General features: G+C 46.4%; 2 protein-coding genes across 2 annotated transcripts; both read left to right on the top strand.

Moving 5' to 3' along the window:
- The first annotated feature begins 9,919 nt into the window (after nt 1–9,919).
- On the top strand, nt 9,920–10,498 carry LOC135981671 (olfactory receptor 51G2-like). The gene has a single exon (XM_065585197.1). The coding sequence runs from the start codon at nt 9,920–9,922 to the stop codon at nt 10,496–10,498; it is 579 nt and encodes a 192-aa protein (XP_065441269.1).
- Nucleotides 10,499–15,156: 4,658 nt separating this feature from the next.
- LOC101950090 (olfactory receptor 51G2-like) lies at nt 15,157–16,107 on the top strand. The gene has a single exon (XM_005312742.2). The coding sequence runs from the start codon at nt 15,157–15,159 to the stop codon at nt 16,105–16,107; it is 951 nt and encodes a 316-aa protein (XP_005312799.2).
- The last annotated feature ends 1,085 nt before the right edge of the window (nt 16,108–17,192 follow it).

Below are 17,192 nucleotides of genomic sequence, written 5' to 3' on the forward strand. Positions count from 1 at the left end.
CTTGGCTTGAAACAAAGGGTTGCTCTTATATGGAAAAACAATACAAGGCAGGGAGTGACATCCTCTCTTGGCCTCACTCTCCACACAAGAGAACCCCTGGAAAAACCTGAGGAACAATGAGTAAACTGGGGAAAATGCTGGTCCCAGGCTAAAGGGATTTCTAGCCTGTGTATGAAAACTTTGTGGACTGCTTGTATCATCAATCAGGGTGACAAACTGACAATTCATATCCTATCTACATAATTTATTAGGCTCGGTCTGCGGCTGTGTTTATTTTTCCACACTGTAGGATGGGAACTTGTCTTGAAGCAAAATGTCCCTGCCCTATGGAAAAACTATATAAGGTTGGGAGTGACACCATTTCTTGGACTCACTCCCTACACAAGAGATCTCCTCAAAACACCTGAGTAAGAAAGACTGACCTGCTGGAAATAATGGTCCAAGGCTATCACTTCTAATCACTTAAAATCCATGTTTTTTGTAGTTAATAAATTTGTTTTATGTGTTATATTTACCAGCATGGCTTAAGTAACGTGTCTGGCAAAAATCTCAGCTCTGTGTACAAATGTTGTTGCATATCTTTCCCACATCAGTGGAGAAAATGACTTTAATTAATGCGCTTACACTGTACAGACACCTCTGCAGTGGAAGACGGTATAATTTTGGGTTATACTCCAGCAAAGGTGCAAGGCAGGGGAGCTTGGAAATTGGCTGTTATCTCCTGCCTGTCTTTGAGTGGCTTAGGTAAAGCACTCAGACAGCTCAGTTGGGTGTGTGGCACCACCTGCTGTCATGTTGGGTAATAACAGAGATTGCACAGGCTGGCTGTGTTACCAAGAAAGCAGTGTAAGATTGGCCTGCCCAGCTGGAGGGTTAAGGGCACATCGGTTCCCATGGCTCCCAGACTACACTCCTGGGGTGACAATCTGTCACAGTGGTCTGTGTTACTAAGGCCTTGGCTACACTTACCGGCAAGTTCGACGGCTGGAAATCGAACTTCTGGGTTCGACTTATCGCGTCTAGTCTGGACGCGATAAGTCGAACCCGGAAGTGCTCGCCGTCGACTGCGGTACTCCAGCTCGCCGAGAGGAGTACCGCGGAGTCGACGGGGGAGCCTGCCTGCCGAGTGTGGACCAAGGTAAGTTTGAACTAATTCGAAATAAGGTACTTCGAACTTCAGCTACGTTATTCACGTAGCTGAAGTTGCGTACCTTAGTTCGAATTAGGGGGGGTAGTGTAGACCAAGCCTAAGCTTCCTGAATTCATCAGTAATCTACATGGACTCCAGGGAGATTACTGATGAACCCAGGAAGATGAATACCACATACTGCCTCCTCAGCCACACTGGAAAATGCAGGGTGCATAATAATAAGCAAAAACTTCCCTGGACAAACCCCACAACCGGCAGCCCATGGGAGACATAGCCTGTCCTCGCCAATTATATCTGCCACCCATGGTTCCCAACATTCTATTAGCTTTTTTATTGACTGCTGCTGCACATTGAGTGGATGTTTACAGAGAACTATCCACAATGACTCCAAGATCTCGTTCTTGAGTGGTAACAGCTACTTTGGAAATATCATCTCACAGGTATAGTTGGGATGATGTTTTCCAATGTGCATTACTTTGCATTTATCTACACTGAATTGTATCTGCTATTTTGTTGCCCAATCCCCAAGCTAGAAGCTTGTGGAATAGCTGAGGCCCGTAACATTTCTGCTGGGCTGGCGTCTCTCACATTGCTCAGCTGGTAACACAGTCAAACTCTCCAGGCCCTGTTATCACCCCACATGACAGCATGTAGCACCTCAATCCCAACTGAGATACCTGAGTGCTTTACCTAAGCCACTCAAGGACAAATAGAATACAGCATCCAATTTCACAGTTCCTCAGCCTTATACCCTTTCTGGAGAATAAACACAGACTTATACCATCTTGCACTGCGCAAATTCGTTAATATAGGTCACTTTCCCCTCGATGTGGGATAGATATGCAACAGCCTTTGTTTACAGAGCTGAAATTTTGGATCCCCAAGAGAAATTGGAGGTTTCAAATCTCTCTTTCCCTTGTATTATAAACAAATGTTTCACTGACTGACTCTATGGCTGCACTCTGGGTATGGAACGGTCTAAAGCTCCCGACCAGTCTATGGCTGGGCTATTGTGCCCATGAATTACACTAACCAGCCTTCCCCTCTCTGTACAGCCCCCTCCACCCTGTACAACGCCCCTTTAAGCGGATCCTGTGGGCAGTGGCTACTGTTGCAGGCCCTGGTAAAACATCTCTAATGAATCTTTGCTACAACAGACCTGGAGAGGTGTCATAAATATAAAATGAAGAGTAACAACCTCTATGTGTACCATAACGTAAAATCCCTTGTGGCCAGAGGTACAGACAGAGGTACAGAATCATTTTACCTGTAAGGGGTTAAGAAGCTCAAATAACTTTGTTGGCACCTGACCAGAAGGACCAATGGGAAAAGAGGATACTTTCGAATTGGGGGAGGGGGGGAGGAGGTTTTATTTGTGCTCACTTTGTTTGTTCCCTCTTGAACAGAGAGAGACCAAACAGGTAAATCATCTCTTGAAAAGATACCTTGAAATGATACATCTAAAATTACAGAAATTGAAAGTAAAGGCAAGGAAATGTTTTAGCTTGCGAATTTCCCCATACGAAGAGGGACTTTTATTCCTGTTTTTTGTAACTTTGAAGCTAAGCCTAGAGGGAAATCCTCTGTGATTTAAATCTTTTTATTTACCCTGTAGAGTTACCTTCCATCCTGATTTTACAGAGGCACTTCTTTTACCTTTATAATAAAGTTCTTCTTTTAAGAACCTGATTGATTTTAGTGTCCTAAAAAAAAAAAGGGTCTGGTCTGTACTTTTATTAAAGGCAATTGACTGGTATATTATTCTCAAGCCTCCCCAGGAAAGAGGGTGAAGGGACTTGGGTGGATATTTTGGAGAAATAGGAACTCCAAGTGGTCCTTTTCTTGAATCTTTGTCTAAAGCACTTGGTGGTGGCAGCAGTACCATCCAAGGACAAGGAAAGGAGTTGTGCTTTGGGGAAGTTTTTAACCTAAGCTGGTAGAAAGAAACTTAGGGGGGTTTTGTGCAGATCCCCACATCTGTACCCCAGACTTCAGAGTGGGGTGGGAACTCTGACAAGAGGTTCCTAGAGCAGATGTGGAGGCACAGAGATTGTGGGTGGGTGGGCCTAGCTAGCAGTGGATCACTGAGATCTGTGCATAACTGTGGGAATCCCTGGATCCTGGGTCCCTTTTCTTTCCTCAGGGAGCAGGGAAGGGACCTTTCCTGTAGGAATGATCTGAGGGATATTTCCATGTAGGGAGCCTTGTGGAATCTCCGTTCCCTGGCCTGCACCCTGGTTTGCAATGTAGGAAAGGGGGCTGCTGGGGCCAAACTGGTCCTATATTCTTATATTATATTATTATATTATTTCATTATAACTTATTTTATTTCATTTCAGCAAGAGCACAGTTGTGATAGCATCATTGTTACCACTCAGCCACCCCCAAGGTATCCATGTGACAACTCAGAACTATACAAACAGTGATGAAAAGCCCGTATTCCAGGAATAGATTCTCTAGAAGGGCTGGCACTGCAGTCCCGTTGGGTAGCATCACCTCACATCCCCTGTGATTTGGCCTCCTGCAGTTTGCCATTGGCCATAACGAGGGTTAGGGCTGGTGCACACGAACTCAAGCAACTGAGTTTCCCTGATGGCCAAGTGGCCCCCAAGGGAATGTGCAGACATGCTTCATAAAGACAGCTGCCTCCCTATCTGAACAGATATTTCCTTCTGCCTGTGCAACATCCTCCATTACTCCTTGTCCTTTAGGGTGAAGACCTCTGGTGTCAGTGACTCCCCTTCTAGCAGGAATTGGGTACGTTGGAAGGTTTCAGTATCTTTAAAATGTGAAGTGAAGGGGAAAGTCTGCAAGCTGTTTCCATTTGTGGATGTTCTGTGCAGTAGCAGAGAACTCAGCTGGTCTGTCGGAGTGTCTCAGTAACAGGGGTTTGAGGACAGGCAGCACTAGGTAGTTTGGGAACCCCTCCCCTACATCTGCCCATGGTCCTCGGTGGGTTGTTCAAGCTACACAGAAATCTGGGATTCAAAATGAGCTTGGCGTGTTAAAACCCCAAAGCCCTGAGTCAGGATTTCTCAAGGGGTCCCATTTCTAGAGGTACCGTGTGCTCTGGGCCCGATCCTGCCAAGGGCTGAGCGAGAGGAGACCGGACAGAATATAAGTGACTAGTTCCCAAATCGCCTCAGGTTTATTTGCTCCTCGAAATTTAATCAGCAAATGCATTTTCAAAGGTTTTATTCTCCAGGTTAATTGTGAATGCAGGAATTCAGAGCTGATTTGCTGTGCGGTAAAAGGTCCGATGGGGCATATTTCTATTTCTTGACTGGATGAGGGATCTAGAATATCCGTCCTGAAGATATCCCTTAGACTTCCCAGGCTACCAGCATCACTTCTCCCTCTCTGATTTCCAAGTGCCACATGTAAAGGCTTCATACCCTGCCCTCTCATGGGACGGCATCCCATGATGCTCCCACCCTCAGACAGGCCCCAGGGGTACAGTACACTGTGGCTTGACTGTGCTTAACCTGCAGGTCCGAGTGGGTTCAGCACCTGTGGTTCTTCCCTTTGGGAGGCTGTGAGTAGTGCTGAGACAAGTGACCAGCCAGCCATCTTGAACCAAAGTTCTGTTTAATGTCAATTGTAGGAATAAAGAGTAAAATGGGAGAATAAGAGGGTTTTCAAAAATCAGTCTGAACACATTTGACTCCAAACCCTATCACTCTAACGGGGACCCAGACAGGCCGAGGGCCTTCCGACTTCCCCAGCGGTGTCTGTACCTGTCAGTCTGACAAGTTGCTCAGCAACAGCTGCCCCACCTCTCTACAGACTCCCAGAACTGGCAAAACAAGCTGTGTAACATGGCTGGAGCCCGGAAATAGGCTCTTCCTAGATTGTAGCTCCAGTGTTGTCTCTCATCCTCCCTGAAGTTCTGACTGAGAGATGTTTTTTCTTCAGCTGTCACTTCCCATCCTGTTTGTTTTCCAGCAGCATGATATTAAATTAAGAAGAGCCACACTGGTTTCACCCAATGTAGCCATAACAGAAGCATCCCAGTAGTTAACCCAAGATAGTTATAAGCAAACATCCCAAGAACTCGGTTTAACCTACATATTTCTTATGGCATCTCAGCTCCATATCTGTCCCAATACCGTTTTAGGGTGCTACGTATTTTAGGAATACAGGACAGAGACAGTGAGAGAATGAGAGAGAGAGAGAGCAATAGACTACTTTCCTGTGTGAAATAAAGTTCCATTTCCATGAATACTCATGCATTTGACTTTGAAATCCACTTCCTGCAAACCTCTTTGTGCCTGAATAACAGGTGCCGAGGGCACTACGTACCAGAGACTGACAGCTCAGGGAATGAATACATTATATACTGATCCCAATGCCTGTTACCTCTCCGGATACAGGCTGCAGACTGGCAGAACAGAACCTGAGGAGATCCAGTCATCTATTAACCCAGGGACAGAGGGGCTACAATACCTTGCCGACAAGAGACGAGACTGAATGAGGGCTGAGACGCTGCGATCTTTTCAGGTTCTGAAGAAATCCAGATGACAGATGCTACATTTTAAGTCCCATTCAAACCTGAGAAATCATCGCTGAAAGCAGATCAGATGGGAAATAAATGCTGGACATTTGTTTACTAAAATACAGATATGTAAATGTTACGACAAAACTTTTCATTGTAATACAAAAATCAGAAACCAAACTTCTGTGACATGCCTGTATATCAAAAGCCAGCAGGAGAGTTGCTGTAATCTCTACAGGAAGGAGCAGTGGTAACTCTACTGCTTAATGGCTTTTGCTTTAGAAAGTATTGTAGAAGTACTCCACATACTGTTTGCAATGGCTTTGTGCTATTAACCCTTTGTTCAGTGGAGACTTGTATGATTCCGCTACCTGGTAACTGAGCAGTAGCTGTTTCTAACACTTACATTCAGGGTCAAGAACTCAATCCCTCTACAATAAATGTGCAAGACTTTCCAAAAAGTCCTGAGAGAACAGAACCACTGGTCTGTGTTTCAGGAGAGTAGAGCTCAGGTGCAGGAAAGGGGAGTGTAATAGTGGTTGTATATAATTTGCGCCCACTACCGCTTACATGAGCAGGGCTGAAGTAACTTGCACACTCAAGTTACTTACTTACAGATAATAGTGCAAACCTAAAAAGCAACACAGGGTCCTGTGGCACCTTTGAGATTAAAAGAAATATTGGGAGCATAAGCTTTCGTGGGTAAGAACCTCACTTCCTCAGATGCAAGTAATGGAAATCTCCAGAGGCAGGTATAAATCAGTGTGGAGATAACGAGGTTAGTTCAATCAGGGAGGGTCAGGTGCTCTGCTAGCAGTTGAGGTGTGACCACCAAGGGAGGAGAAACTGCTTCTGTAGTTGGATAGCCATTCACAATCTTTGTTTAATCCTGATCTGATGGTGTCAAATTTGCAAATGAACTGGAGCTCAGCAGTTTCTCTTTGGAGTCTGGTCCTGAAGTTTTTTTTGCTGTAAGTTGGCTACCTTTACATCTGCTATTGTGTGGCCAGGGAGGTTGAAGTGTTCTCCTACAGGTTTTTGTATATTGCCGTTCCTGATATCTGACTTGTGTCCATTTATCCTCTTGCATAGTGACTGTCCAGTTTGGCCAATGTACATAACAGAGGGGCATTGCTGGCATACGATGGCATGGGTCGGTTCCTGAGTTGTTATGGTGCGGTGCGTGGTTGCTGGTGAGAATATGCTTAAGCAGATAAGAAAAGATGCTTAATAGCAGATGTAAAGGTAGCCATCTTACAGCAAAAAAACTTCAGGACCAGACTCCAAAGAGAAACTGACTGTTTTTGCTGATCTTCCATGCAACAAACCTCGATGCCAACTCTGCCCACATATCTACACCAGCAACACCATCACAGGACCTAACCAGATCAGCTACAACATCACCAGCTCATTCACCTGCACGTCCACCAATGTTATATATGGACATTGGCCAAACTGGACAGTCACTACACAAGAGGATAAATGGACACAAGTCAGATATCAGGAATGGCAATATACAAAAACCTGTAGGAGAACACTTCAACCTCCCTGGTCACACAATAGCAGATGTAAAGGTAGCCATCTTACAGCAAAAAAACTTCAGGACCAGACTCCAAAGAGAAACTGCTGAGCTACAGTTCATTTGCAAATTTGACACCATCAGATCAGGTTTAAACAAAGACTGTGAATGGCTTTCCAACTACAGAAGCAGTTTCTCCTCCCTTGGTGTTCACAGCTCAACTGCTAGCAGAGCACCTCACCCTCCCTGATTGAACTAACCTCGTTATTTCCATACTGATTTATACCTGCCTCTGGAGATTTCTATTACTTGCATCTGAAGAAGTGAGGTTCTTACCCACGAAAGCTTATCCTCCCAGTACTTCAACAAGAGCACTGAGGATTCAATGAATTCAAATGAGTAGATGAAGAACAGTTGGGCAAAAAAGGCATCAAGGCTGATCTCTCTAGAATTTTTAAACAAGAATATATCCAGTGTCGTCGGCATGGTGGGTATCGATAAGCCAAGGTCTGTGAAGGCCAACATGGAAAGGAAAATGTACATGGGCTCATGGAGGGTTGGATCTGTTTTTATAATGAACAGAATGACTGAATTTACTACTATGGATATAACATACATTAAGCAGAAGGAGATGGAGATCCAGAGATGGACCTTTTCCTGCCCGGGTATCCCGGTGAGAAGGAACACTGTAGAGTTGAATTTGGTGTCATTGACAGCTGACATAATGGACTGGGCAGGTCCAAGGAGTTCTGAACTTTCTTTCCTAAAAGGAAAAAGGACAGGAGACTGGATGATATTTAATGAGACACCTTTCTGCTCTCAGTGCAAATCTAAAGACTCCCAGGAGCTCAAGGAAGATCAGCAAAAACATAGTCTTGGATTTACAGAACAAATAGGAAGATAGGCACTGCCAGAGTGGATCAGACCCATAGTCTATCTAGCCTAGTATCCAGTGACTGGTTCCAGATGCTTCAGAGGAAGTGGAAAACACCCTGCAATAGGGGGCTTTGAAATAACCTGCACCCACTAAATAGACAAATGTTGTGGTGCAAAACAGGAAGATTTAGAATTCATGAAAGAGTTTTTGTAACAATCCTCACTATTCTCATTGGATTTACTGGCTATCTATATAAACATCTAGCCCCACTTTGAATGCTGCTAAACTCTTGGTCCCATTGATATCTTGTGGCTGGGAGTTCCACAGTCTATTTCAGCGCTGTGTGATTTTACAATTGTGACTTTCCCACAGACACTCTGTCTGCCCCTCCACTTCTGAGTGTGGTCCATTTTATTATGAGATGTGCGTAAACACATGGCAAGTGCATGGGAAAAACTTTAATTGTATTTATCTGTCCTGCACTGAAGCTATTTATAAACATGTTCCATTGTCTCATTGTATATACTTTTTAAATGTCTCTACTCCTGAGAGTCCAAATTAAGCCACTGTCTCTTTGCAGTACATGAGATACATTCTTACGCACAAGTTCTGAATTCAATAACATTGCCTTGAATGTCATCACCCCAGATTTATATGTATAAATTCAATCAGAACAGGGTCCTGTTAACTGTCCCTTAACAAATGCTTCCAGTGATATGCTCTGACTCCCAAAATCCATCCAAGGGGAGCTGAAGTGCTTTGTCTGGCCTATGTTGACTGAATCCACAGAGTTCAATCATCCTACAGCCTTCTCTTCATCCTCACAGGACCTGCATCCTCTCCCCATGCAATGGTCTGTAGATATTTGGCAAGTTGCAAGCTAACACAGTTACTTCAATTGGGCGGATATGGGGATAATGACACATATGGATGAATTGTGAAAAAACTAGGTTTGCACTGGCCCAGAAGAGAAACCAACAGAACTCCACTGGCCATCACCTACAGTCCTCAGCTTAAACCTCTCCAACGCATCGTCAGTGATCTACAACCCATCCTGGACAATGATCCCTCACTTTCACAGACCTTGGAGGCAGGCCAGTCCTCGCCCACAGACAACCTGCCAACCTTAAGCATATTCTCACCAGCAACCACGCACCGCACCATAACAACTCTAACTCAGGAACCAACCCATGCAACAAACCTCGATGTCAACTCTGCCCACATATCTACACCAGCAACACCATCACAGGACCTAACCAGATCAGCTACAACATCACCGGCTCATTCACCTGCACGTCCACCAATGTGATATATGCCATCATATGCCAGCAATGCCCCTCTGCTATGGACATTGGCCAAACTGGACAGTCACTACGCAAGAGGATAAATGGACACAAGTCAGATAGCAGGAACGGCAATATACAAAAACCTGTAGGAGAACACTTCAACCTCCCTGGCCACACAATAGCAGATGTAAAGGTAGCCATCTTACAGCAAAAAAACTTCAGGACCAGACTCCAAAGAGAAACTGCTGAGCTCCAGTTCATTTGCAAATTTGACACCATCAGATCAGGATTAAACAAAGACTGTGAATGGCTAACCAACTACAGAAGCAGTTTCTCCTCCCTTGGTGTTCACACCTCAACTGCTAGCAGAGCACCTCCCCCTACCTGATTGAACTAACCTCGTCATCTCCATACTGATTTATACCTGCCTCTGGAGATTTCCATTACTTGCATCTGAAGAAGTGAGGTTCTTATGCACGAAAGCTTATGCTCCCAATACTTCTGTTAGTCTTAAAGGTGCCACAGGACCCTCTGTTGCTTTTTACAGATTCAGACTAACACGGCTACCCCTCTCATACTTGTGCTCTTGTTGATGGCCTTTGACCACTTTATCACGATCCGTGACCCGCTGAGATATGCTTCCATCTTAACCCTGCCAAGAATAGGCAAGGTGGGACTGGTGTGTGTGCTAAGAGGGGTGGCTGTAATGCTCCCACTCCCTATTCTCCTTCAATGGTTCCAATATTGTCGATCCAATGTCCTCTCCCATTGCTACTTCATAAACCAGGACGTCATGAAGGTGGCTTGTTCGGATATCAGAGTAAACAGCATCTATGGCTTGTCTGTTACTCTCTGGATCGTGGGGTTGGACTCGCTGCTCATCTTTCTCTCTTATGTGATGATCCTCAAAACAGTGCTGAGTATCACATCCCAGGCAGAGTGCTTCAGGGCCCTGAACACCTGCGTGTCCCACCTTTGCACCATCCTCCTCTTCTACACACCAATAATTGGCCTGTCTCTGTTACACAGATTTGGGGATGGCTTTTCTCCCTTGCTTCAGATTCTCCTGGGCTACATTTCCCTGCTCGTCCCTCCCCTGATGAATCCCCTTACATACAGAGTGAAAAGCAAACACCTTCGTGCGAGGATAATCAGGGTGTTCGTCAAGTGAAGGGTCAGTTCATCATCCTGCTCCAGCATTGATGACATGGGAGACGAAAAATACCGGCAGTCTATTTCATCCTGGACCCTTAAATCCGAGACAACATGTGCTACTGATCTCCACTATGTAGAGACATGTTCAAAAGGGGTCTAAGGCCTGGAGCGATAGGAGAGGGGCTGGTGAGGGAGAACAGTGCACGGGGGGAAGAAGACCAAGGCAGGCAGCAGCATTTACAAAGTGAATTTGTTTATTGAGACTCAGGTGACTGGTTGGATGTTGGCTCATAGAGAACCGTATTGTTGCCTGCATCAACCTCAGAATTCCTGTCGATACAGTCAGTAAAGAGAAGGTAACTTTCACTCTATGCATCCGAAGAAGTGAGGTTTTTACTCACGAAAGCTTATGCCCAAATAAATCTGTTAGTCTTTAAGGTGCCACCAGACTCCTTGTTGTTTTTAAAGAGAAGGGAGGTGGATGTTGTTTCCCATTGCCCTGGCCTGTCACTGTCCCATCTGTGGTTAAACATTCACGGGCCATGAAAACAAGTGCAGAGCTGTTCTGCTGTCACAGTCCTGGCCCTTTCTGAGCATTCTGTGTGCTGTATAATCCATGGGTCTGCACCAGCTGTGGACAGGGGCTATTCAAGGGAAACAGACATCCACCCTTCCCCTTTGGTGATATGACTTGTCATTATCACAGCACTCTTTGACAAGGGAGTTCTGGGTCCGTCCTGCAGCTCGGCAGCAAGAGGAGGCATCAGGATATTCTTTCAGAGCGTGAAAGATCTGGAGAGCAGGGCCTGGCCCAACAGAGCCCTGCTGGACTGGCTTCTCTCACATGGCTTGGGGGTGACACAGCCAGTGTCTCCAGGCTATGTTATCACCGAACACGACAGCAGGTGGTGCCATCCACCCAACTGATCTACCTGAGTGCTTTACCAAAGCCACTCACGCACAAATAGGAGGCAACAGCTAATTTACCAGCTCCCCAGCCTTGTAACCTTCCTGGATTATAAATCCAGAATTATACCGTCTTGCACTGCACAGGTATCTGTACAATGCAAACGCGTTAGCAGAGGTCACTTTCCCCTCAATGAATCATAGAATCATAGTAGATAAAAGTTGGAAGAGACCTCAGGAGGTCATCTAGTCCAATCCCCTGCTCAAAGCAAGACCAACCCCAATTAAATTATCCCAGTAAGGGCTTTGTCAAGCTGGGCCTTAAAAACCTTTAAGGAAGGAGATTCCACCACCTCCCTAGGTAACCCATTCCAGTGCTTCACCACACTCCTAGTGAAACAGTGTTTCCTAATATCCAACCTAGACCTCCCCCACTGCAACTTGAGACCATTCCTCCTTGTTCTGTCATCTGCCACCACTGAGAACAGCCGAGCTCCATCCTCTTTGGAACCCCCCTTCATGTAGTTGAATGCTGCTATCAAATCTCCCCCCTTCACTCTTCTCTTCTGCAAACTAAATAAGCCCAATTCCCACAGCCTCTCCTCTTACGTCATGTGCCACAGACCCCTAATCATTTTCTTTATCCTGCACTAGACTCTCTCCAATTTGTCCACATCCTTTATCTAGTGGGGGGCCCATAACTGGATGCAATAATTCAGATGTGGCCTTACCACTGATGAATAGTTGGGTATAATCACTTACCTTGACCTGATGGCAATTCTCCTGCTAATGAAGCCCAATATGCTGTTAACCTTCTTGGCAACAAGTGCACAGTGTTGACTCATATCCAGCTTCTCATCCATTGTAAGGCCCAGGTCATCCATTGTTGCTTAGCCAGTGGGTCCCCAGACTGCAGCAGTGCATGGGATTCTTCCGTTCTAAGTGCAGGACTCTGCACTTGTCCTGGTTGAACCTCATCAGGTTTCTTTGGCCCAATCCTCCAGTTTGTCTAGGTCACTCTGGACCCTATCCCTACCCTTCAGTGCATCTACTTCTCCCCACAGCTTAGTATCATCTGCAAGCCTGCTGATGGTGCAGTCAATCCCAATCTGGGATAGATAGGCAAGAGCTTTTGTTTACAGAGCTGACATTTTGTATCCCCAAGAGAAATTGGAGGCTTTTCATATTCCTCTTTCTTGCAACATAAATTAAGGTTGCACTGACTGAGTGTATGGCTTCACTGTGTATATGGAAAGGTGGAAACCTCCCGCCCAGTCTATGGCTAAGGTATTGTGCACATTAGATCCTCTAACCATCCTTCTCATCTCTGTGCGTCCCCATCCACCTTGTAAAACATCCCTTCACCACATCCTGCAGGCAGTGTCTACTGTGACAAGCCCTGGTAGCACATCTCTGATGAATCTGTGCTAGCAGGGAGCAGGAGATGATTCTACAGCAGTTGTGGAGGCACAGAGATTGTGTGTGAGCCTAGCTACCAGTGGATCACTGAGATCTATGCATACCTTTGGCGATCGCTGGATCCTGGGGCCCCCTTTTCATTACTTGGGGAGAAGGGAAGGGAACCCCCTCCTGGAATGATCTAAGAGAAATTTCCTTGTATGGAGCCTTCTGGAATCTCCCTTCCCTGGCTGTACCCTGGGTTTGTACTGCAGAAAAGAGTCTGCCAAGAAAAATCTGGTCCTAAATTATTATTATTACTATTACTATTATTATTATTATTCTATTTTCTTCTATTTTATTTCATTTCAGCAAGATCAAAGCCATGACATTATGACCGTTAGCACTTGGCCGCCCTCGAGGTAGCCATGTCACTAATTAGAACCACATGAACATTGATGACAGGCCCGGATTCCAGGAATAGAGCCTGCAGCAGGGCTTGTGCTGCAGTCCAGTTGGGTAGGATCACCACACATCCCCTGATAATTGGCCTCCTAAAATTTGCATTGGCCATGATGGGGTTAAAGCTGATGCACATGAAGCCAAGCAGCTGAGGTTCCCTGATGGCCAAGTGGCCCCCAAGGGAATGTGCAGACATGCTTCATAAAGACACCTGCTCCGTGTCTGAACAGATACTGCCTGCTGCCTGTGCAACATCGCCGATGAGTCCTTGTCATTTAGGGTGAAAACCTCTGGTGTCAGCGGCTCCCCTTCTAGCAGGAATTGGGTACGTTGGCAGGTTTCACTATCTTTAAAATGTGAAGTGAAGGGGAAAGGCTGCAAACTGTTTCCATTTGCACATGTTCTGTGCAGCGGCAGAGGACTCAGCTGGGCTGTCGGGGTGACTCAGTGACAGGGCTGGAGGACAGGCAGCACTAGGTAGCTTGGGAACCCCTCCCCAACATCTCCCCAGGGTCAGTTATTCAAGCTTCACAGAAATCTGAGATTCAAAGTGAGCTTGGAGTGTTAAAACCCCGATTCCCCTTGTCAGGATTTCTCAAGGGGTCCCATTTCTAGAGGTGCCGTGTGCTCTGGGCCCGATCCTGCCAGGGGCTGAGTGATAGGAGACCCCACGGAATAACAATGAGTAGTTCCCAAATCGCCTCAGGTTCATTTGCTTCTAGAAATTTAATCAGCGAATAAATTTTCAAAGGTTTTGTTCTCTGGTTCTATTGTGAATGCAGGAATTCAGAGCTCTGTTGCTCTTCAGTAACAGGTACAATAGGGCATATTTCTGTTTCCTGACTGGCTGAGGGCTCCAGAATTTCTTCCCTGTAGAGACCCATCAGAGTTACAGGGCTACCTGCATCTCTGCCCCACCTCTGGTCTCCGAGTTTCAGACATTAGGTCTTGTACCCTGCCCGCTCATGGGGTGGAATCACTCCATTATCCCACCGTCCCACCCTGTGCTACAGCACACTGTGTGTTAACTCTTGGTAGAGCAGGTCCGAGGGAGTTTGGCACCCGTGGTCCTTCTCTCTGGGAGTCTGTGAGCAGTGGTGACATGAGTGATCAGTCAGACTTCTTGAACCAAATTATTATTTAATCTGAACAGCAGGAAAAGAGACTAACATGGGAGAATAAGAGAGATTTCAGCCAACAGTCTATACAAATCTCTGACCCCAAGGCTTCAACTCCGACAGGGACCCAGGCAGGCCGAAGGTCATCAGACTTCCCCAGAGGTGTCTGTGTCTGTCAATCTGAAGAGCTTCTCAGCAATAGTTGCCCCATCTCTGAACAGAATCCCAGTCCTGGCCAAACAAGTTGCGTAACGTGGCTGTACCCAAAATAGGTTCTTCCCAGTTTATATCTCTGGTATTGTCTCTCAAAATCCCATGTATTGCAAAGAGGCGGTGGCATAATTTGAACTCTCAGGAGTGGAGCAAATGAGTTACAGTACTTTTGATTTTTTTTTAAAAGTCTTGGAAGGGCTCAAAACCTTCCTGATTTACAGCACAAAATATGTCTAACTATTGGGTCTCAGTGGGGAGGGTAATTTTCCCTGGGAACAGTTTATCATCTAGATGCCTATTGAATGGTGGCTTCTTCCACCTTCCCCTGCAGCATCTGGTACTGGTCACTGGATAGTGGGCTATATGGACTAAAGGTCTGATCCAGTCTGGCCGTGCCCATCTTTCTCTCGGTGCTGTAAATCCAAGATTATATTTTGCTGATCTGCCTTGAGCTCCTGGGACTCTCTAGACTTGCACTGAGAGCGGAAAGATGTCTTGTTAAATATCATCCAGTCTCCTGTCCTTTTTTCTTTTCAGGAAGGAAAGTTAAAAATTCCTTGGACCTGCCCAGTATATTATGTCAGCTGTCAATGACACCAACTTCAACTCTGCAGTGTTCTTTCTCACCGGGATACCTGGCCAGGAAGAAGTCCATTTCTGGATCTCCATCCCCTTCTGCTTAATTTATGTTATTTCAATAGTAGGAAATTCAGTCATTCTGTTCATTATAAAAACTGATTCAAAGCTCCATGAGCCCATGTACATTTTCCTTTCCATGTTGGCCATCACAGACCTTGGCATATTGATATCCACCATGCCGACGATACTGGGCATATACTTGTTTAACTCCAGGGAGATCAACTTCGAAGCCTGTTTTGCCCAGCTGTTCTTCATCCACTCTCTTCAATTAAATGAATCCTCCATGCTCTTGTTGATGGCCTTTGACCGCTTCGTCGCGATCTGTAACCCACTGAGATATTCTTCCATCTTAACCCTGCAGACAATAGACAATATGGGGCTGGTATTTGTGCTAAGAAATGTGGCTGTAATATTCCCACTCCCGTTTCTACTGAAAAGATTTCGATACTGTCAAGCCAATGTCCTCTCCCATTCCTACTGCCTGCATCAAGAGGTCATGAAGATGGCTTGCTCAGATATCACAGTGAACAGCATCTACGGGTTGTTTATTACACTCTTAACAGTGGGATTGGATTCGCTACTCATCTTTCTCTCTTATGTGATGATCCTCAAAACAGCACTGAGCATCGCGTCCAATGCTGAGTGCCTCAAGGCCCTGAACACCTGCGTCTCCCACCTCTGTGCCGTCCTGCTCTTCTACACACCAATGATCGGCCTGTCTGTGATACACAGATTTGGAAAGGGGTCATCTCCCTTGCTTCAAACTGTCCTGGGGTACATCTCCCTGCTGGTCCCACCCCTGATTAATCCAGTCGTGTACAGCATGAAATGCAGACACCTGCGTGCGGGGATAATCAGGGCATTCGTCAAGTGCAGGGTCAGTTCGTGAACCAGCTGCAGCGCTGCTGTCAAGGGAGATGAAGAACAGAGCCCACCTTTTCCATCCTGCAGCCTTACATCCAAGACTACATGAGCTACTGATCTCCACTCTGTACAGAGAGGTCCAGATGGTGTCTAAGACCTGGAGCAATTGGAGAGGGGCTGGTGAGGGAGGACAGCGCACTAGCGGAAGGAGACCAAGGCAGGTAGCAGCGTTTTCAAAGTGACTGTGTTCATTGGGAGCCAATTGACTGGTGGGATGTTAGCCCATAAATTGCCACATTGGTGGCTGTTCCGACTTTAGAATTCCTCTCAATAGAGTCAATAAAGAGAAGGGACGTGGATGTTGTTTCCCATTACACCTGGGCTGTCACTGTCCCGTCTGTCGTTAAATATACAGGGACCATGAAAAAAGGTGCAGAGCTGTTCTGCAGTCACAGTCCTGGCCCTTCCTGAGCGCTCTGGGTGCTGTGTGATCCATGGGGGCTGTGTTCAGGGCCTTTTCATGGGGCACAGTCACGCATCCTTCCCCTACGTCCTTAGGAAAGTGCTGGTGACTGAGTCATGTCAAAGACATGATTAACACAGGAACCCCAGGAGAAGCCATTCAGGCAGCCCACCCCCTCCACGTCAGTTGATGGCTCTGCATTCAGCACACCTACGGAGTGCACCCCCATCTAGCCATAATGCCCTGGATGTGGAGCACAGCTGTGTCTGTGAAGGAGGGTCTGACACACAGGAGTCCTGGCAAGAGACTCTGGCGCATATTCCCACCCTGTCCCCTCCGTTGGTACTGCCCCAGCAATGCAAAGGGGTGGAAACGGGCCTCAGCTCCCCAACAGAGGCCTGGCTAGCTCCTATCCCAGCCCAGCCCATTCAGTGTAGGATGGACCCCGATTCTAAAGGGACAAGCAAGACCCAGGCAGGAGCCCTGCCCCTCTGTGACCCTACCCTTCCCCCTCTTCTTTCCCCCAAATTCAATCCACTAGACAGGCCGGAAGCCAGAGCCAAGCCATGGTAAGAGCCGCCCAGGGAGAAAGGGCCACGATGGGGAACCCCAGATGCTCCAGCTGCACTGGGCGGGTGGTGGGGACT

This window comes from Chrysemys picta, chromosome 1 (assembly GCF_011386835.1).
Source record: "Chrysemys picta bellii isolate R12L10 chromosome 1, ASM1138683v2, whole genome shotgun sequence".
NCBI lineage: Eukaryota > Metazoa > Chordata > Testudines > Emydidae > Chrysemys > Chrysemys picta.

What these genes read in the sequence shown, in the direction of transcription:
- LOC101950090 (XM_005312742.2), top strand. Translation starts at nt 15,157, where the DNA reads ATGTCAGCTGTCAATGACACCAACTTCAACTCTGCAGTGTTCTTTCTC.
- LOC135981671 (XM_065585197.1), top strand. Translation starts at nt 9,920, where the DNA reads ATGGCCTTTGACCACTTTATCACGATCCGTGACCCGCTGAGATATGCT.